Below are 22084 nucleotides of genomic sequence, written 5' to 3'. Positions count from 1 at the left end.
TTTAAGAATGTGAAATGTCAGAATAATAGTAGAGAGAATTATTTATTTAAGCTTTTATTTCTTTCATCACATTCCCAGTGGGTCAGAAGTTTGCATACACTCAATTGGTATTTGTTAGCATTGCCTTTAAATTGTTTAACTCGGGTTAAACGTTTTGGGTAGCCTTCCACAAGCTTCCACAATAAGTTAGGTGAATTTTTGACACATTCCTCCTGACAGAGCTGGTGTAACTGAGTCAGGTTTGTTGGCCTCCTTGCTCACACAAGTTTTTTTCAATTCAGTTCTATAGGATTGAGGTCAGGGCTTTGTGATGGCCACTCCAATACCTTGACTTTGTTGTCCTTAAGCCATTTTGCCACAACGTTGGAAGTATACTTGGGGTCATTGTCCATTTGGAAGACCCATTTGCGACCAAGATCTAACTTCCTGACTGATGTCTTGAGATGTTGCTTCAATATAGCCACGTAATTTTCCTCCCTCAAGATGCCATCTGTTTTGTAAAGTGCACCAGTCCCTCCTGCAGCAAAGCAACCCCACAACATCATGCTGCCAGCCCCGTGCTTCACGGTTGGGATGGTGTTCTTCGGCTTGCAAGCCTCCCCCTTTTTCCTCCAAACATAACGATGGTCATTACGGCCAAACAGTTCTATTTTTGTTTCATCAGACCAGAGGACATTTCTCAAAAAAGTACAATCTTTGTCCCCATGTGCAGTTGCAAACCGTAGTCTGGCTTTTTTATGGCGGTTTTGGAGCAGTGGCTTCTTCCTTGCTGAGCGGCCTTTCAGGTTGTCGATATAGGACTCGTTTCACTGTGGATATAGATACTTTTATACCTTTTTTCTCCAGCATCTTCACAAGATCCTTTGCTGTTGTTCTGGGATTCATTTGCATTTTTCGCACTAAAGTACGTTCATCTCTAGGAGACAGAATGCGTCTCCTTCCTGAGCGGTATGGCGACTGCGTGGTCTCATGGTGTTTATACTTGCATACTATTGTTTGTACAGATGAACGTGGCACCTTCAGGTGTTCAGAAATTGCTCTCAAGGATGAACTAGACTTGTGGAGGTCTACAGACTTAACTGATTTCTTTTGATTTTCCCATGATGTCAAGCAAATAATCGCTGAGTTTGAAGGTAGGCCTTGAAATACATCCACAGGTACACCTCAATTTGACTCAAATGATGTCTTTTAGCCTATCAGAAGCTTCTAAAGCCATGACATCATTTTCTGGAATTTTCCAAGCTATTTAAAGGCACAGTCAACTTAGTGTATGTAAACTTTTGACCCACTGGAATTGTAATACAGTGAATTATAACTTAAATAATCTGTCTGTAAACAATTGTTGGAAAATTACTTGTGTCATGCACAAAGTAGATGTCCTAACCGACTTGCCAAAACTATAGTTTGTTAACAAGAAATTTGTGGAGTGCTTGAACAATGAGCTTCAATGACTCCAACCTAAGGGCATGTAAACTTTCGACTTCAACTGTATGTATATATATATATATATATATATATATATATATATACACAAAAATAGAAACCCAACTTCAGTTTCTTGGTCAAGTTATCCATGTGTTGTTTAAAATTCAGCTTTCATCTAACCAGATCCATAGATACTTATAGGAGGTGCCCCTACAAATTTACTGGCCTTTCATAGTTCAAATCTGCAAGCGACTCCATCTGTTCACTTTCAGGGAAGAGAAAACCAAACATTTTGTTTTATATGCATTAAGCACAAGTTTCAATTGGAAAAGCTGCCTTTGAAAAACATCAAAAGCCAACTGTAAGTCCTGAAAAGCCTTCTCAATATTAGACGCGCTAGGATAAATAATTGTGTCATCAGCGTACAGATGGAGATTTGCAGAGTCAACAGAGTCTTCCCTATATCATGTACAGTGCTGCAAAAAAAGTATTTAGTCAGCCACCAATTGTGCAAGTTCTCCCACTTAAAAAGATGAGAGAGGCCTGTAATTTTCATCATAGGTACACTTCAACTATGACAGACAAAATGAGGACAAAAAATCCAGAAAATCACATTGTAGGATTTTTTATGAATTTATTTGCAAATTATGGTGGAAAATAAGTATTTGGTCAATAACAAAAGTTTATCTCAATACTTTGTTATATACCCTTTGTTGGCAATGACAGAGGTCAAATGTTTTCTGTAAGTCTTCACAAGGTTTTCACACACTGTTGCTGGTATTTTGGCCCATTCCTCCATACAGATCTCCTCTAGAGCAGTGATGTTTTGGGGCTGTTGCTGGGCAACACGGACTTTCAACTCCCTCCAAAGATGTTCAATGGGGTTGAGATCTGGAGACTGGCTAGGCCACTCCAGGACCTTGAAGTAGGTCGGATTGTAGGATTTTTTATGAATTTATTTGCAAATTATGGTGGAAAATAAGTATTTGGTCACCTACAAACAAGCAAGATTTCTGGCCTGTAACTTCTTCTTTAAGAGGCTCCTCTGTCCTCCACTCGTTACCTGTATTAATGGCACCTGTTTGAACTTGTTATCAGTATAAAAGACACCTGTCCACAACCTCAAACAGTCACACTCCAAACTCCACTATGTGCAAGACCAAAGAGCTGTCAAAGGACACCAGAAACACAATTGTAGACCTGCACCAGGCTGGGAAGACTGAATCTGCAATAGGTAAGCAGCTTGGTTTGAAGAAATCAACTGTGGGAGCAATTATTAGGAAATGGAAGACATAAAGGATCACTGATAATCTCCCTTGATCTGGGGCTCCACGCAAGATCTCACCCCGTGGGGTCAAAATGATCACATGAACGGTGAGCAAAAATCCCAGAACCACACGGGGGGACCTAGTGAATGACCTGCAGAGAGCTGGGACCAAAGTAACAAAGCCTACCATCAGTAACACTACGCCGCCAGGGACTCAAATCCTGCAGTGCCAGACGTGTCCCCCTGCTTAAGCCAGTACATGTCCAGGCCCGTCTGAAGTTTGCTAGAGAGCATTTGGATGATCCAGAAGAAGATTGGGAGAATGTCATATGGTCAGATCAAACCAAAATATAATTTTTTGGTAAAAACCCAACTCGTCGTGTTTGGAGGACAAAGAATGCTGAGTTGCATCCAAAGAACACCATACCTACTGTGAAGCATGGGGGTGGAAACATCATGCTTTGGGGCTGTTTTTCTGCAAAGGGACCAGGACGACTGATCCGTGTAAAGGAAAGAATGAATGGGGCCATGTATCGTGAGATTTTGAGTGAAAACCTCCTTCCATCAGCAAGGGCATTGAAGATGTAACGTGGCTGGGTCTTTCAGCATGACAACGATCCCAAACACACTGCCCGGGCAACGAATGAGTGGCTTCGTAAGAAGCATTTCAAGGTCCTGGAGTGGCCTAGCCAGTCTCCAGATCTCAACCCCATTGAACATCTTTGGAGGGAGTTGAAAGTCCGTGTTGCCCAGCAACAGCCCCAAAACATCACTGCTCTAGAGGAGATCTGTATGGAGGAATGGGCCAAAATACCAGCAACAGTGTGTGAAAACCTTGTGAAGACTTACAGAAAACATTTGACCTCTGTCATTGCCAACAAAGGGTATATAACAAAGTATTGAGATAAACTTTTGTTATTGACCAAATACTTATTTTCCACCATAATTTGCAAATAAATTCATAAAAAATCCTACAATGTGATATTCTGGATTTTTTTTCTCATTTTGTCTGTCATAGTTGAAGTGTACCTATGATGAAAATTACAGGCCTCTCTCATCCTTTTAAGTGGGAGAACTTGCACAATTGGTGGCTGACTAAATACTTTTTTGCCCCACTGTATATACCTTGTAAATTAAAAAGGATCAGACCTAAAATTGAGCCCTGGGGAACTCTTTTTGTAAGCCTTGTAAACTCAGATGTCACACCCTCCTGAGCTACAAACTGTGTTCTGTCTGAAAGGTAGTTCTGGAACCAATCCAATGAATCGACACTTAAACCAACCTTTTTTAGTCTATACAGGGCATGGTCAACAGTGTCCAAGGCCTTCGATAAGTCAATCAAAAAGTGAAAAGGCAGTGATTTGTCTTGTCCTGAGCATCTAGAATATCACCGACAACCTTAATTACTGCAATAATTGTACTATGTTTGGCTCTAAAAACCCGACTGGAATTGAGATAAAACTGAGTTATTGTAAAGAAAGTCTTTCAACTGCAAGTTCAACCGGTTTTCCAAAACATTTGCCAGTGCAGACAGTTTAGATATGAGACGATAGTTATCCAACAGGGATAACTCCCTCCACCCGTATGTAAAGGCGTGACGCAGGCTGCTTTCCAGACGTAGGCTGCAGGAATGCCTGCTCACAGAACTGCGTAAAATGTAGTTGGACTATGAACTCGAGGGGGCACTTTTTGGTGTCTATAACGCAAGTAACTGCACACCGATCACTTAAATCATTAGGGAAAATACCAACGGCCGAGTATTTATGGGGATGGTTAATAACATCAATAAGTGTTGAGTTAAGAGATGTCTTTTGGACTGAGTCTTGTGACTGCATTTATAATGTGAGTAAAATGCAGTGTATTGCACAGTTTGGAGATAACCAGTCCCAGTTTATAGGACCATATCATTTCCTCCCCAACCACGCATCAGTTCAGCCAGAGAATCCAGGGATTCTACTTTTGCAGGTGGAGGTCTACGACATCCCATTATATCTTAAGTTCACAGCTTTCGATAACTGCAGTTTCAATGCTAAAAACTCAAACTGTTTTGGTTTAGATAAAAGACCTTAGCTCAGTAGCCACATATCTGTCTAGTATAGATGGCTATACGTCCTCCCCTTTACTTCGCCAGTCCCAGCGATAAACATCATAACCATCCAAGCCTCGAGACTGATTTAGAACAGATTTCTTAAGCCAGGTCTCGGACAGAACTAAGACATCTGGGTCAGCAGTGTGAACCTAGACTTTTATCATGTCAATTTCCGGCATTAGGCTCCTTACATTAATATGCATCAGTCCCAACCCTGATCTAGTTTTAAAATCATTTGGAGTGGGAAGTTCATCCATAGCCAATGGGCCTGGGCCTGGGTGAATGTTTCCTGATCCATAGTCAATGGGCCTGGGTGAATGTTTCCTGATCCATAGCCAATGGGCCTGGGTTTGGGTGAATGTTTCCTGATCCATAGCCAATGGGCCTGGGTTTGGGTGAATGTTTCCTGATCCATAGCCAATGGGCCTGGGTTTGGGTGAATGTTTCCTGATCCATAGCCAATGGGCCTGGGTTTGGGTGAATGTTTCCTGATCCATAGCCAATGGGCCTGGGTTTGGGTGAATGTTTCCTGACACCTAAAGCAGACAAATAATAAAACACCATGATTTGTTTCTTCCTCAAATCTCTCTGCACTTTGATGATTTCAAATAATCCAAACTACAGTCATCTGATACAACAAACACCGTTTTCAGCCAGACCAAACCCTGTAGATGGAAATGTGTTATGAACATGTCACAGTAGGAGTCAAATGGTAACACAATGGGATCCCTCTGAAAGATAAAAGCTGATATAACATCAGTTAGAGTAGAGTCTAGCGGTATCTCTGGGTTAGGGAGATGAGATTGCACAGTCTGAATGATCAAAAACAATAAGCCATAACCCATGTATGCAGCAATTAAAACCATTTGTACAAAAACACCCATTTTAACCACTGAATCCAACAGTTCACTACCACAAAAAGAAAACAACTTAAAATATGTCAGTCAGTCTTTTGAATCCTTAAATGCCCTAAAAAATGCTGTAGCCTACACGTCTAGTAGCGTTAGAAACCAAGTGGGTGCCCGAGCGTTCGTGCCTTGGTTACTGTGACGACCCTTCCACTCTGTCTGCCGTATCCTCTCTCTTTGCTCTGGTTTTCTTTATTAGGATGTCGGTGGGCGGAGCCGGGAGGGTCGTCAGCGAAATGGGACACACCTGGGCCCGGGTGTGTCCCGGGATATATACACCTCTTCCCCAATCATTGAAGAGGCTCTCTCCATGCAGACACACTGTTTGATTTTGGTTGTGGTGTTTTTGTTACCGGCTTGCTTTGGCATCTTTCAACACTCCTCGTGATCACATCTATACACGAGACCACTCACTTACACTACTGACTATACATACACCATTGTTTATTTGCATATACAGTTGAAGTCGGACGTTTACATACACTTAGGTTGGAGTCATTAAAACTTGTTTTTCAACCGCTCCACAAATTTCTTGTTAACAAACTATAGTTTTGGCAAGTCATTTGACACAAGTCATTTTTCCCAAAGATTTTTTGACAGATTATTTCACTTATAATTCACTGTAATTCCAGTGGGTCAGAAGTTTACATACACTAAATTGACTGTGCCTTTAAACAGCTTAGACATTTTCTGAAAATTATGTCATGGCTTTAGAAGCTTCTGATAGGCTAATTGACATCATTTGAGTCAATTGGAGGTGTACCTGTGGATGTATTTCAAGGCCTACCTTCAAACTCAGTGCTTCTTTGCTTGACATCATGGGAAAATCAAAAGAAAATAGGCCAAGATGGTATGATGGCGCCGGAGGAGATGGCCGCCGTTTTACGGTCTCCTAACCAATTGTGCTATGTGGTTTTTTTTTCGCGATAGTTGTAAATTATTTTGTACATAATGTTTCTGCAACCGTATCTTACAGCAGAAAAGAGCTTCTGGATATCAGGACAGCGATCACTCACCTCGGATTAGACGAAGATTTCTTCAACAACAACAACAGCAGCAAGCAGGACTCACACGATATTCTCCGAACACCCCACAGGGCAGACATACCAATCATTCACAAAAGGAAGCGACGGAGAGGAAGAAGAGCCGGATGCCTCGTCCGGACCCGCAGAAGACAACTAGGAAAGCTGCCGTTACCGTCAATATTACTCGCCAACATGCAATCATTGGACAATAAACTAGATGAGATCACGAATATCCTACCAACGGGACATAAAAAACTGTAATATCCTATGTTTCACGGAATCGTGGCTGAATGACGACATGGATATTCAGCTAGAAGGATACACTCTGCACCGGCAGGATAGAACAGGTAAGACGAGGGGGGCGGTCTGTGCATATTTGTAAACAACAGCTGGTGCACGAAATCTAAGGAAGTCTCTAGATTTTGCTCGCCTGAAGTTGAGTATATTGTGATAAACTGCAGGCCACACTACTTGCCTAGATAGTTCTCAGCTATACTTTTCGTGGCTGTTTATTTACCACCACAGACAGATGCTGGCACTAAGACCGCACTCAGCCAGCTATATAAGGAAATAAGCAAACAGAAAACCACTCACCCAGAGGCGGCGCTCCTAGTGGCCGGAGACTTTAATGCAGGGAAACTTAAATCAGTTCTACCAAATCTTTATCAACATGTTAAATGTTCAACCAGAGGGAAAACAATTCTAGATCACCTGTACTCCACACACAGAGATGCGTACAGAGCTCGCCCTCCATTTGGTAAATCCGACCACAACTCTATCCTCCTGATTCCTGCTTACAAGCAAAAATTAAAGCAGGAAGCACCAGTGACTCGGTCTATAAAAAAATGGTCAGATGAAGCAGATGCTAAACTACAGGACTGCTTTGCTATCACAGACTGGAACATGTTCCGGGATTCTTCCGATGACATTGAGGAATACACCACATCAGTCACTGGCTTTATCAATAGGTGCAGAGAGGACGTCGTCCCCACAGTGACTGTACGTACATACCCCAACCAGAAGCCATGGATTACAGGCAACATTCGCACTGAGCTAAAGGGTAGAGCTGCCGCTTTCAAGGTGCGGGACTCTAACCCGGAAGCTTACAAGAAATCCCGCTATGCCCTGCGACGAACCATCAAACAGGCAAAGCGTCAATACAGGACTAAGATTGAATCATACTACGCCGGCTCCAAAGCTCGTCGGATGTGGCAGGGCTTGCAAACTATTACAGACTACAAAGGGAAGCACAGCCGCGAGCTGCCCATAGTGACACGAGCCTACCAGATGAGCTAAATCACTTCTATGCTCGCTTCGAGACAAGCAACAGCTGTTCCGGACGACTGTGTGATCACGCTCTCCGTATTCGACGTGAGTAAGACCTTTAAACAGGTCAACATACACAAGACTGCGGGGCCAGACGGATTACCAGGACGTGTGGTCCGGGCATGTGCTGACCAACTGGCAGGTGTCTTCACTGACATTTTCAACATGTCCCTGATTGAGTCTGTAATACCAACATGCTTCAAGCAGACCACCATAGTCCCTGTGCCCAAGAACACAAAGGCAACCTGCCTAAATGACTACAGACCCGAGGCACTCACGTCCGTAGCCTTGAAGTGCTTTGAAAAGGCTGGTAATGGCTCACATCAACACCATTATCCCAGAAACCCTAGACCCACTCCAATTTGCATACCGTCCAAATAGATCCACAGATGACGCAATCTCTATTGTACTCCACACTGCCCTTTCCCACCTGGACAAAAGGAACACCTATGTGAGAATGCTGTTCATTGACTACAGTTCAGCGTAGTGCCCTCAAAGCTCATCACTAAGCTAAGGATCCTGGGACTAAACACCTCCCTCTGAAATTGGATCCTGGACTTCCTGACAGGCCGCCCCCAGGTGGTGAGGGTTGGTAGCAACACATCTGCCACGCTGATCCTCAACACTGGATTTCCCCAGGGGTGCGTGCTCAGTCCCCTCCTGTACTATCTGTTCAACCACGACTGCATGGCCAGGCATGACTCCAACACCATCATTAAGTTTGCTGACGACACAACAGTGGTAGGCCTGATCACCAACAACGACGAGACAGCCTATAGGGAGGAGGTCAGAGACCTGGCCGGGTGGTGCCAGAATAACAACCTATCCCTCAATGTAACCAAGACTAAGGAGATGATTGTGGACTACAGGAAAACGAGCACCGAGCAAGTCCCCATTCTTGTCAATGGGGCTGTAGTGGAGCAGGTTGAGAGCTTCAAATTCCTTGGTGTCCACATCCACAACAAACTAGATTGGTCCAAACACACCAAGACAGTCATGAAGAGGGCACGACAAAGCCTATTCCCCCTCAGGAAACTAAAAAGATTTGGCATGGGTCCTGAGATCCTCAAAAGGTTCTACAGCTGCAACATCGATAGCATCCTGACTGGCTGCATCACTGCCTGGTACGGCAACTGCTCCGCCCACAACCGTAGGGCTCTCCAGAGGGTAGTGAGGTCTGCATAACGCATCACCGGGGGCAAACTACCTGCCCTCCAGGACACCTACACCACCCGATGTCACAGGAAGGCCATAAAGATCATCAAGGACAACAACCACCCGAGCCACTGCCTGTTCACCCCGCTATCATCCAGAAGGCGAGGTCAGTACAGGTGCATCAAAGCTGCGACCGAGAGACTGAAAAACAGCTTCTATCTCAAGGCCATCAGACTGTTAAACAGCCACCACTAACATTGAGTGGCTGCTGCCAACACACTGACTCAACTACAGCCACTTTAATAATGGGAATTGATGGGAATTGATGTAAAATATATCACTAGCCACTTTAAACAATGCTACTTAATATAATGTTTACATACCCTACATTATTCATCTCATATGTATACGTATATACTGTACTCTATATCATCTACTGCATCTTTATGTAATAAATGTATCACTAGCCACTTTAAACTATGCCACTTTGTTTACATACCTTACAATACTCATATCATATGTATATACTGTACTCGATACCATCTACTGCATCTTGCCTATGCCGCTCTGTACCATCACTCATTCATATATCTTTATGTACATATTCTTTATCCCTTTACACTTGTGTGTATGAGGTAGTAGATTTGGAATTGTTAGTTAGATTACTTGTTGGTTATTACTGCATTGTCGGAACTAGAAGCACAAGCATTTCGCTACACTCGCATTAACATCTGCTAACCATGTGTATGTGACAAATAAATGTGATTTGATTTGATTCAGAGGGTAGTGCGTACGGCCCAGTACATCACTGGGGCAAAGCTGCCTGCCATCCAGGACCTCTACACCAGGTGGTGTCAGAGGAAGGCCCTAAAAATTGTCAAAGACCCCAGCCACCCCAGTCATAGACTTTTCTCTCTACTACCGCATGGCAAGCGGTACCAGAGTGCCAAGTCTAGGACAAAAAGGCTTCTCAACAGTTTTTACCCCCAAGCCATAAGACTCCTGAACAGGTAACCAATGGTTACCCGGACTATTTGCATTGTGTGCCCCCCACCCAAACCCCTCTTTTACGCTGCTGCTAATCTCTGCTTATTTTATATGCATAGTCACTAACTATACATTCATGTACATGCTTCCTAAATTGTCCAGACCAACCAGTGCTCCCGCACATTGGCTAACTGGGCTATCTGCATTGTGTCCCACCACCTGCCAAACCCTCTTTTTGCGCTTCTGCTACTCTCTGTTTATCATATATGCACAGTCACTTTAACGATACCTACATGTACATACTACCTCTATAAGCCTGACTAACAGGTGTCTGTATATAGCCTTGCCACTCTTTTTTCAAATGTCTTTCTACTGTTGTTTTATTTCTTTACTTACCTACACACACACACACACAAACCATTGGTTAGAGCCTGTAAGTAAGCATTTCACTGTAAGGTTTACACCTGTTGTATTCGGTGCACGTGACAAATAAACTTTGATTTGATTTGAAGACCTCAGTTAAAAATTGTAAACCTCAACAAGTCTGGTTCATCCTTGGGAGCAATCTCCAAACGCCTGCAGGTATCACGTTCATCTGTACAAACAATAGTCGCAAGAATTTATACCATGGGCCCACGCAGCCGTCATACCGCTCAGGGAGGAGACCCGTTCTGCCTCCTAGAGATGAATGTACTTTGGTGCAAAAAGTGCAAATCAATCCCAGAACAATAGCAAAGGACCTTGTGAAGAAGCTGGAGGAAACAGGTACAAAAGTATCTATATCCACAGTAAAACGAGTACTATATTGACATAACCTGAAAGGCCGCTCAGCAAGGAAGAAGCCACTGCCCCAAAACCTCCATAAAAAGCCAGACTACGGTTTGCAACTGCACATGAGGACAAAGATTGTACTTTTTGGAGAAATGTCCTCTGGTCTGATGAAACAAAAATAAAACTGTTTGGCCATAATGACCATCATTATGTTTGGAGGGAAAAGGGGGAGGCTTGCAAGCCGAAGAACACCATCCCAACCGTGAAACACATTGGTGGCAGCATCATGTTGTGGGGATGCTTTGCTGCATGAGGGACTGGTGCACTTCAGAAAATAGATGGCATCATGACGAATGAAAATTATGTGGATATATTGAAGCACCATCTCAAGACATCAGTCAGGAAGTTAAAGCTTGCGTCTTCCAAATGGACAATGACCCCAAGCATACTTCCAAAGTTGTGGCAAAATGGCTTAAGGACAACAAAGTCAGGATATTGTAGTGTCCATCACAAAGCTCTGACCTCAATCCTATAGAACATTTGTGGGCAGAACTGAAAAAGCGTGTGCGAGCAAGGAGGCCTACAAACCTGACTCAGTTACAACAGCTCTGTCAGGAGGAACGGGCCAAAATTTGCCCAACTTATTGTGGGAAGCTTGTGGAAGGCTACCCAAAACGTTTGACCCAAGTTAAAAAATTTAGAGGCAATGCTACCAAATACGAATTGAGTGTACGTAAACTTCTGACCCACTGGGAATGTGATGAAAGAAATAAAAGATTAAATAAATCATTCTCTCTACTATTATTCTGACATTTCACATTCTTAAAATAAAGTGGTGATCATAACTGACCTAAAACAGGGAATTTTTACTAGGATTAAATGTCAGGAATTGTGAAAAACAGATGTATTTATAAATGTATTTGGCTAAGGTGTATGTAAACTTCCGACTTCAATTCTAGGTTACCTCAGTTAATAAATATATTTTTTGTTATTCCTTATCTCCACATTGTATCCCTTTTTGTTACGGGCTTCAAGCCAGTTTGTGACAGTTACATGCTGACCACACCGCACGAGTCGCAAAATAAATGTACACATACATGTTATTCAATCATTGCACCCACACTGCTCGCGCACGTCAATGAGAGTCTGCATAGCCAGGTGCTAAAATAGAACTTGGTTCTATTTGTGACACTTGATGCGCTGCAAGTCCTGCCTCTCCCATCTCGTCATTGGTTTTTAGGAGTATATACCCACACGGGTGATTGAAAGATGAACTGAGGTCCACACTCCAGTCCAGTTGGTGGTGGTAATGCACCTTAAAGTTGGTTACCAACCACCATATAAAGTCCAAAAATCAAGACGCCTGAAGGAGGAGAGATTACTATAAACTAACTCGGTTTACCCTTTTATCTTTGGATTAATTGTTGGAGTAGAGGACCTTGTGCATTTCAGGTAAAATAACAACCCAATGTTTATCCCAGGACAAATTAGCTAGCAACAGCAAGCTTAATGCTTTTCGACCTGTCCCCAAATTAATATAGTTGGATCAGAGTTCGTTTTGATATTTCAACCTGCGTGTCCTGATCACATCTGGTGGGTGGACAAAATCAACATGCGCACGATGGCGCACGTGAGCGGTCTGGTCAGCATTTTAGAATGCTAGCGCGTTCAACAGCTGCTGCAGGAATGTGCTGACAGGGATTTCGCCCAGTGTGTGGATATGGTCAATGCGCCCAGTCGCCTTGCAGTATGCTACCGCACAGTGAGGCAGCAGTGGGCCCAGTAGATGGGCCAATCACCGGTGGCGAGTCCACCCAGCAGGGATATCCTGAGCTAGGAAGCCCAGCGCATCTAGACGTTATGTCACAGCGCAGATACCGACCTCTGGCTTCCACCACACAGCACAGCAAGGCAGGAAAGGAGTCAGAAGACTCCGGTAGATTGCCGGAACACAGATGGAAAACCTGACAGTGGAGGAGTATCCAAGGCTAGTCGGCCCAAGCGTGTCTAGACAGTCAGTCACAGCACGGATGCATCCTCTCTCGGCTTTCATGTGGAAACCGGCAGAGGTCACTGCTTGGTTAACTAGCGATTTTAACACATTGATTGCTTTGATCCTGTAGGATTTTAGATTTTGCCACTTGTTTGATGACAACTCTCTAAGTAATAAAAACTTGTAACACTTGACACAAACAAAGTGTGAGACACAACACGCTTAGCGTCACTGCCCTGCCTCCATCTTGACCGTACAAATGAAAAGTGTCAGTACCATGCCTTACGAGCTGAAATAAAAGATCCCAGGACTAAACCGCATGTTCAATGGAAATCCTTCATTTAAATCGTTTTTTTTTAGTCTAGGACTAGGTGGAAACTGACCCTACAACTTTCAAACAGACTGAGCCTAGATGGAGTAAAAGAAAGCAAAACAGAAAAACTGGAATTGAAAAGTAGATCAAGGTAACAGGAAAGAGATCAGGTTCAAAACCTCTCCGCTCTTATTGTATTTGTTACGTTTTGTAGCAACCGCTTCTCCTCACCAATCCTCTCTCCTGTCTCTTCTTATTTACATTTTAGTCATTTAGCAGAAACTCTTATCCAGAGCGACTTACAGTAGTGAGAAAATACTCAGTGGTGAGTATTTTCATACTTTTTTGATACTGGTCCCCCGTGGGAATTGAACCCACAATCCTAGCGCTGCAAGCAGCCATGTGCTACCAACTGCGCTACACGGGACTAACAACTGCGCTACACTTGTCTCCTCTCCTGGGCTGTAAGCTGTGCTGACAGAAGGAGCTCTTTCGGCTGTGTGAACACACCAGCTGATCGGGACTGGCATGTCTACACACACACACACACACCTATTTATTACTAGTGTGGGTGGATGGCTAGTGCAAGAGGGAAATAGGCCTATATGATGTACAAATGTATGTAAGTGTGTGTGAGTGCAGTGTTTCCCCATATTCATTTAGCAGCAGTGGCCCACCACTGCTACAGTTTTGCCACCGCTACAAAAAATATGATGTAATATTTTATATATATTTCTGCCAAGATGCGCTTTTAAATGTATAGTCATTGGCTCAATGATTGGAAGTCTATGGGAACAGTGTGTGTGTGTGTGTGTGTGTGTGTGTGTGTGTGTGTGTGTGTGTGTGTGTGTGTGTGTGCCAGAGCGTGTTTTTGGGATAGGTATTTGAAGGTAATGTCTGTGTTCGAGTACTCGCATGAAAACAAATGTACAGTACTGGCATGTTTGCGTTAAACATGGCTGAAGGCGAAAAAAGCTTGTGGTATGCCATCGGTTGTTCCAAATACTGCTTGTTCTGATACACAACTTTAACATTCACTGCCCTTGACATACTCACATCTGACAGACATGTTGTCAGCGCTTTTAAATGTAACCTGCATTGCATTTGAACATTTTGAGTACTCAATATTTAAATGGAGGCCAAACACCGATTCCAGTACTTGTGTGTGTGTGTGTACATGCATGTGTGTGTCTCGCTCTGAGTAGCCTACATGTGTAAATTGAGGGGCCCTCTCTAATGCCATTTTACATGCTTCTCAAGTTCTCTCTTGTCATAACTAATCCTTCTCTCAATCCACCCCCCCCCCCCCCCCCCAACCCTCCACCCGCTCTACTCTTCAAGTTTAATTGCTTTTCTGTCCACTGTCAAACAGCGTTTTGACAGGCCAATCTTCCCAACCAAATATTTATAAACGTTAAAGCCGGCGTGTTGAGAGCTCCCCAGCAGAGAGAGAAGGATGAGGGTGGAGGGGTGGCTGGGGGGGTTAGATTATGGGATCACCCTGCTCTATACAGAGTTATGGTGTCTATCTGACTTCATCAGCGTGTGTGTGTGTGTGTGTGTGTGTGTGTGTGTGTGTGTGTGTGTGTGTGTGTGTGTGTGTGTGTGTGTGTGTGCGTGTGTGCGTGTGTGCGCGCGTGTGTGTGTGTGCGTGTGTGTGCGTGTGTGTGTGTGCGTGTGTGTGTGTGCGGCCTCAGCTTCCCTATTTAACATGGTTACAGATCCACTTCATTTCTCCCCACACTCTCTAATCGGGTTAACTCTACATACTGGAGAGGGATGGAAACACACACACACCACATACCCACACATGCGGTCATGGTAGAAAGGGAGGATTGTGATGGTTGGGAACCATAATCTGACAGAGTGCTATTTAAGACTGTTCCAGTATCTTAACTACAGTACAGTGATTCAGACATGGGGTATATGTTGTGGTACATTGGGTTAGTTACATGTGACTCACAGGCAAGCCGAGACACCGCATCATGTAGAGAGAGTGATCGGTGTAATTTGATCATAATATTGTCATATTAGTGTGAGGGATGCTGCAGGTCACCAGCAGTCAGTCACTCTAGATAGATTCCAAATATACTGCATCCTCACACACAAACACACCACACACATACACAGGTGCGTGCACACACACGCCTCTCCTCCCCTTCCCTCTCTCCATCCCTCTCCTCCCTCCCCTGATCTACCCACCTGTCCTGTTGATCTCGATGATCTCCTCCTGGGCCAGAGGGCAGTCCCCTCCCCCCAGGCTGCCTGAGCTCACCATACCCGGCCCGGCGGTGGCCATGGCCAGGGCGTCTGGCTTGCAGTAGTTGGGCGAGCCCGGCATGGTGGGCCGAGGGATGTGCTTGCCCTTCCTCTTGGGCAGCTTCTGCTTGGCCATGGCCAGTGAGTAGTACATGCCAAAGTTGTTGACGATGACGGGCACAGGCATGGCGATGGTCAGCACCCCCGCCAGGGCGCACAGCGCGCCCACCAGCATCCCCGACCACGTCTCGGGGTACATGTCCCCGTAGCCCAGAGTGGTCATGGTGACCACGGCCCACCAGAAGCCAATGGGGATGTTCTTGAAGTTTGTGTGTTTGGCGGCCGTAGGGTCGTCAGGGTCGGCGCCGATGCGCTCGGCGTAGTAGATCATGGTGGCGAAGATGAGCACTCCGAGGGCGAGGAAGATGATGAGGAGGAGGAACTCGTTGGTACTGGCGCGGAGCGTGTGGCCCAGCACCCGCAGGCCCACGAAGTGACGAGTCAACTTGAAGATACGCAGGATCCTGACGAAGCGCACCACTCGCAGGAAGCCCAACACGTCTTTGGCGGCTTTGGAATCCAGGCCGCTCAGCGCCACCTCCAGGTAGAAGGGCATGATGGCAATAAAGTCAATGATATTGAGGGTGCTACTGAAGAACTCCTTCTTGCAAGGGCAGAAGATCACGCGCATCATGACCTCGATGGTGAACCAGATGACGCACGTTCCCTCCACATAGGTGAGCCAGCCGTCGGTCACCACCTCGTAGACGATCTCCTGGCGCGTCACATTGCCCACCGTCACGTTCTCCGTTTTGTTGTAGATGGTGTTGAAGGCCTCGTGCGTCTCCAGGCAGAAGGTGGTGATGGAGATGAGGATGAACAGAAGGGAGAGGAACGCACAGTACTGTAGGAGAGAAGAGAGGGAGAGAGAGATGGTTAGGTTTTCAAGTTTTTCTTTTAACTTAGTTGCCAGTTACAGGATTATGTTTCTTGGGCTCATTCAATTCTCACCGAAGCCTAACCCAAAGGATCACATGGATTTACAGATGAATGTCATTCACATACTGGTATCACTGAAAACATGCAGCAACTGAGGTTAACCTAAACTGATTAAAAAAAACATTAAAACACCAATGTTCCCAGACGCACAAATAGATCTGTTTGACACAGTTTTAGGTCTAACGCCAACGATTACACAGAAACTCTATGAACTCAGCAGGTCAACTGAACAAACCACATAGCAACCATGCAGTTAGGATTGGGGAATAACGGATTACATGGATTACTAACAAAAATTAAAAACTCTGACCGCAATTCGTTACTTTACCAGCAAAAATATTGTAATCCGATTACAGATACTTTTGAAAAACTAGATGGTTACTTCTGGGATTACTTTTACATTCAGAAAAGACGTTTGCGCAAAATGTATTTGACACCTTTCTGTTCTTTCAATGACATTCAAATCAGCATGGGTGCAAATGTCACTTTGTTTCCGCCTGAGCGAGTCTGACCACAAGTCAGAGACCAATATGATGACACAGCAAATTAGCTGAAATCACTCAGTTCTGCCTCAAGGACAAGACTCATAAATGTACACCTGCTTAAGAGGCATTAGAAGAAGACAAACATTTATATTACCAATTGAACATCTATTGCAGCATAAATCAATGCTAGAGTTTACATAACTGGCCATATATGGATGTAGGCTTCTACTACAGACAATAATACAATTAGGCTATATCTTTACATAAAAAAACAACAGTCTTGTCAGATATTCTGTCACTCCAATTAATTGAATACCCTTTGATCTTAAAAAAAAAAGAAAAAGGAAAATGGGCCTAGCTATGGATACAGTGCCTTGCGAAAGTATTCGTCCCCTTTGAACTTTGCGACCTTTTGCCACATTTCAGGCTTCAAACATAAAGATCTAAAACTTTATATTTTTTGTGAAGAATCAACAACAAGTGGGACACAATCATGAAGTGGAACGACATTTATTGGATATTTCAAACTTTTTTAACAAATCAAAAACTGAAAAATTGGGCGTGCAAAATTATTCAGCCCCCTTAAGTTAATATTTTGTAGCGCCACCTTTTGCTGCGATTACAGCTGTAAGTCGCTTGGGGTATGTCTCTATCAGTTTTGCACATCGAGAGACTGACATTTTTTCCTCCTTGCAAAACAGCTCGAGCTCAGTGAGGTTGGATGGAGAGCATTTGTGAACAGCAGTTTTCAGTTCTTTCCACAGATTCTCGATTGGATTCAGGTCTGGACTTTGACTTGGCCATTCTAACACCTGGATATGTTTATTTTTGAACCATTCCATTGTAGATTTTGCTTTATGTTTGTCTTGTTGGAAGACAAATCTCCGTCCCAGTCTCAGGTCTTTTGCAGACTCCATCAGGTTTTCTTCCAGAATGGTCCTGTATTTGGCTCCATCCATCTTCCCATCAATTTTAACCATCTTCCCTGTCCCTGCTAAAGAAAAGCAGGCCCAAACCATGATGCTGCCACCACCATGTTTGACAGTGGGGATGGTGTGTTGCTTTTAAGCCAAACATAACGTTTTGCATTGTTGCCAAAAAGTTCAATTTTGGTTTCATCTGACCAGAGCACCTTCTTCCACATGTTTGGTGTGTCTCCCAGGTGGCTTGTGGCAAACTTTAAACAACACTTTTTATGGTTATCTTTAAGAAATGGCTTTCTTCTTGCCACTCTTCCATAAAGGCCAGATTTGTGCAATATACGACTGATTGTTGTCCTATGGACAGAGTCTCCCACCTCAGCTGTAGATCTCTGCAGTTCATCCAGAGTGATCATGGGCCTCTTGGCTGCATCTCTGATCAGTCTTCTCCTTGTATGAGCTGAAAGTTTAGAGGGACGGCCATGTCTTGGTAGATTTGCAGTGGTCTGATACTCTTCCATTTCAATATTATCGCTTGCACAGTGCTCCTTGGGATGTTTAAAGCTTGGGAAATCTTTTTGTATCCAAACCCGGCTTTAAACTTCTTCACAACAGTATCTCGGACCTGCCTGGTGTGTTCCTTGTTCTTCATGATGCTCTCTGCGCTTTTAACGGACCTCTGAGACTATCACAGTGTAGGTGCATTTATACGGAGACTTGATTACACACAGGTGGATTGTATTTATCATCATTAGTCATTTAGGTCAACATTGGGTCATTCAGAGATCCTCACTGAACTTCTGGAGAGAGTTTGCTGCACTGAAAGTAAAGGGGCTGAATAATTTTGCACGCCCAATTTTTCAGTTTTTGATTTGTTAAAAAAGTTTGAAATATCCAATAAATGTCGTTCCACTTCATGATTGTGTCCCACTTGTTGTTGATTCTTCACAAAAAAATACAGTTTTATATCTTTATGTTTGAAGCCTGAAATGTGGCAAAAGGTCGCAAAGTTCAAAGGGGCCGAATACTTTCGCAAGGCACTGTATATAGATTAGCCAAATTGTTTTAACTGAGCTGCTATATTGTAAACATTCATGAAAACAAAAATGTGCTTTTTGGTCTTCATTTAAGGTTTGGGTTTCGGCATTAGGGTTAGCAGTGTGGGTTAGGTTTAAATTCCGATGTTATGACTTTGTGTCTAAAACGTAAAACATATTCACACGCATGTGCAGACAATTAAAGGGTTTATTTTCTCGTGCGTACACACATTAAAATGTCGTTTGCATGACAATAACACAGCTAGTTGGCTAATACCCCATTCATAGACGGTAACTGCTCGTATCACCTTCTGACGATAGTAACGTTATATTCTGACCAGGGGAGTTTTGTTATTAAAAGGTCCGGCGCTTCCTCTAAAAAAGGAACATGCATCGCTTGTAGTGCGGTTTTGGAAACATAAGTAACGTATACTTCATATCAGCGAGAAATAATACAAATAACAAAATAAGTTCAGTTACTAGACACCTTTAAAAGGGTTAAGGTTCACACACAGCCATATGTCCATGTTACAGCGCATGTTAACGAGAGAAAGAGTGGACTACCTGTGCCAATTATTTATATGCGTCTCCGAATACCCTGTGCAAACGGAAGATGGACGCCACAAACGTGTTGTCACTGAAAAAATACTGTCTGCTGCAACTGTTAAAACCAGTGTGTATTTTACATTTGTGAAATTATTTTTGATGTGAACGTAGAGAGATTTATGTTTCTAGAACCGTACCGCAACTGAGATGGAGTTTGAGCCTGTTTTGGCTTCCAGTGCTGATTCACCTTTAAACAGAACATGTAAGGTCCTTGGCTCCTTAGTAATGTTAGCATATCAAACATGAACGTTCACCCCTCCTCATACGAAAATAAAAGTGATTTTTTCTTTATATCATGTAAGTCAACACCGTTGAGCTTCCCTTTGTAAAAGCTACGGCGGCAATTTTAAAATATAACAGGTTAATGCAATATCAGGTGAACACTCAATAAAACGAGTTTTTAAAATATAATGAAAATGTCTGTACATTTCAGCTGTTTCAGAAACATTGCTCTGCTATTAGTATTTTTACTATGTGCATGTTGGGTTCAAGGGTAATTCTGTTTACACTCCCCTGCTTAGAGGGGGGCAACTGTAGAACGAGTGTCGTGCTGAGGTTGCATTCCAGACGTGAGAAATACGCAATATTACAGTAATGTCTCTCGAGAATAGATACCTCCTAGAATCTCTCGAAATTCTCCTTAATTCTCGTCAATGAGAATAGACCCATAGATTTGGCCTATCAGCTGACAGTGAATGTAAATAAACAGGGTGGCTGTGCTGCGTTTTGGGTCATTGCAGTGGTACTGTGCTTCTGATAAGAGACGGAAGACAGGTGGCGCCAGACACCATGAACAACAGACCATAAGTGTGAGAGAGAGAGAGATGCAGCTAATACAGTATGGGCATTCTGCTGCAATCTCATTGAAGCTGCACTGAGACAGAAAGAGGGAGAAGAGGGAGGGAGAGAGCTAGGGGAAAAGAGAGGCGGAGGCAGAAAACGGTGGGAGACGGGGTTCAAGATGGAGTGCGACTGTACAGTAGAGACAGAGAGTGGTGGAAAGAGGAAGAGGGAGACGAAGAGAGCGAGGGAGAGAAAGAGAGAGATGGGGGTTCGTGAGTTACGATGCTGTGGGCAATGGACGGCCACCCTTAAGGAAACAGATATGTCATGTTCGCTCTCACATAGATAAATGTCTATTGATTGAGCCGGCGTGCCTGTTTAAAGCACCGGGCCTTTTCTCCTATCAGCCCCTCTGGATCAATGGTATTTTTAATTGAACCTTTATTTAACTTGTCAAATCAGTTAAGAACAAATTCTTATTTACAATGACAGCCAAACCCTGTCCAATTGCGCACCGCCCTATGTGATGCAGCCTGGATTCGAACCAGGAACCGCAGTGACACCTCTTGCACTGCGATGCCTTAGACCACTGCGCCACTCGGGAGCCCAACAGTATCTGTTCATCTCAGGCACACGGAACCTCACGCTCTCACAAAACCGACCTAAACCCATTCAGCTTCAACCTCAACCCAGCCCAACCTCAACCCAGCTTCAACTCAACATAACCTCACCCAACTTCTTCCCAGCCTCAACCAAACCTAACACAACCTCAACCCAAATTAACTCAACCAAGCCTCAACCTAACCAATCCACAACCCAGCCTCAACTATGGCTCAGCGATATATTGAATTAATTTGAATCATTCAAATGTATGTTTTAGCACGATATTCCAAATGCCTGTATTTCTTTATGGGGGTTTATGTCCACTTGTTCTCGTGTTGTCTTTTTGGTCTCTCTCCTTCTGCTGTGACTGTGCACCTTCCAATTTACACACAAACGCCAAACTCCTCCCCCTGCCACTGAGAACAACAAATAGGAAAATGTACTTCTTCCTCTCTGACAACATGCGGTTTCTACTCGCCATTTGCATTTGCGGGTTTGGTCCAACAGAATCGCTCGTATGGACAGCAAAACACATTGACACGTTATTTTCCGATAATAGAGGAAAACTTAAAAGGGTGCATTATGCAGAAATCGCTCCTCCATTTCCTGGTTGTTAAAATTCGAATAGTTTGCCTAATTTCAGTTCATGTGACAAAACAAGGAAGTATAGTGTAGATAATCATTGTACCATCTAAACAGCTGTGCAAATATATTTTATAATGATGCAAAAGCAAAAGTGTAAGAACAAAGTGGACAGGCTGGCCTGCTGTTCAACCCGTGGGGAGACAGACAGAAGGGTGTGTTCATAACAATTCAACTGTTCTACCTTGTTTGTTAGCAAATAGATCCCAGTTGGCTAGACGTTAAATATAAAGATGAGCTGGCTACTCACTAGCATGTGGGATTGTGCTTCAGAGATTGTTTATGAGACCTGTGTTCATTCTCTATAGTGCCTGCAACAACAGGTTTATCATTATTAGTGAATGTGCATTGTGCATGGTTCTGGTAAAAATGTGTCAATAAAAAGGGCATTTTCATAGACAGTTCAACTATTTTGATAAAATGATGACATTATTAGTGGGTCTTATTATTGTGGAAGGCCTAGGTAGCCAATGTATACGTTCACAAGCCCT

At 43.7% G+C, this 22084-nt stretch overlaps 1 protein-coding gene across 3 annotated transcripts in view; it reads right to left on the bottom strand.

Annotated features, from left to right (window-relative positions):
* kcnc3a (potassium voltage-gated channel subfamily C member 3a) overlaps positions 1-22084 on the bottom strand; it is a 101296-nt gene that overhangs the window by 40333 nt on the left and 38879 nt on the right. For all 3 annotated transcript variants that reach the window (XM_090193002.1, XM_021624413.3, XM_021624411.3), the window contains exon 2: positions 15462-16422. In XM_090193002.1, the coding sequence (XP_090049128.1) occupies positions 15462-16422 (961 nt within the window). The remainder of the gene's footprint in view (positions 1-15461; positions 16423-22084) is intronic.

The sequence above is a fragment of the Oncorhynchus mykiss genome, chromosome 12 (genome assembly GCF_057628025.1).
Source record: "Oncorhynchus mykiss isolate SJ-2025 chromosome 12, ASM5762802v1, whole genome shotgun sequence".
Lineage (NCBI taxonomy): Eukaryota > Metazoa > Chordata > Actinopteri > Salmoniformes > Salmonidae > Oncorhynchus > Oncorhynchus mykiss.
This window is presented reverse-complemented; position numbering and strand designations above follow the sequence as displayed.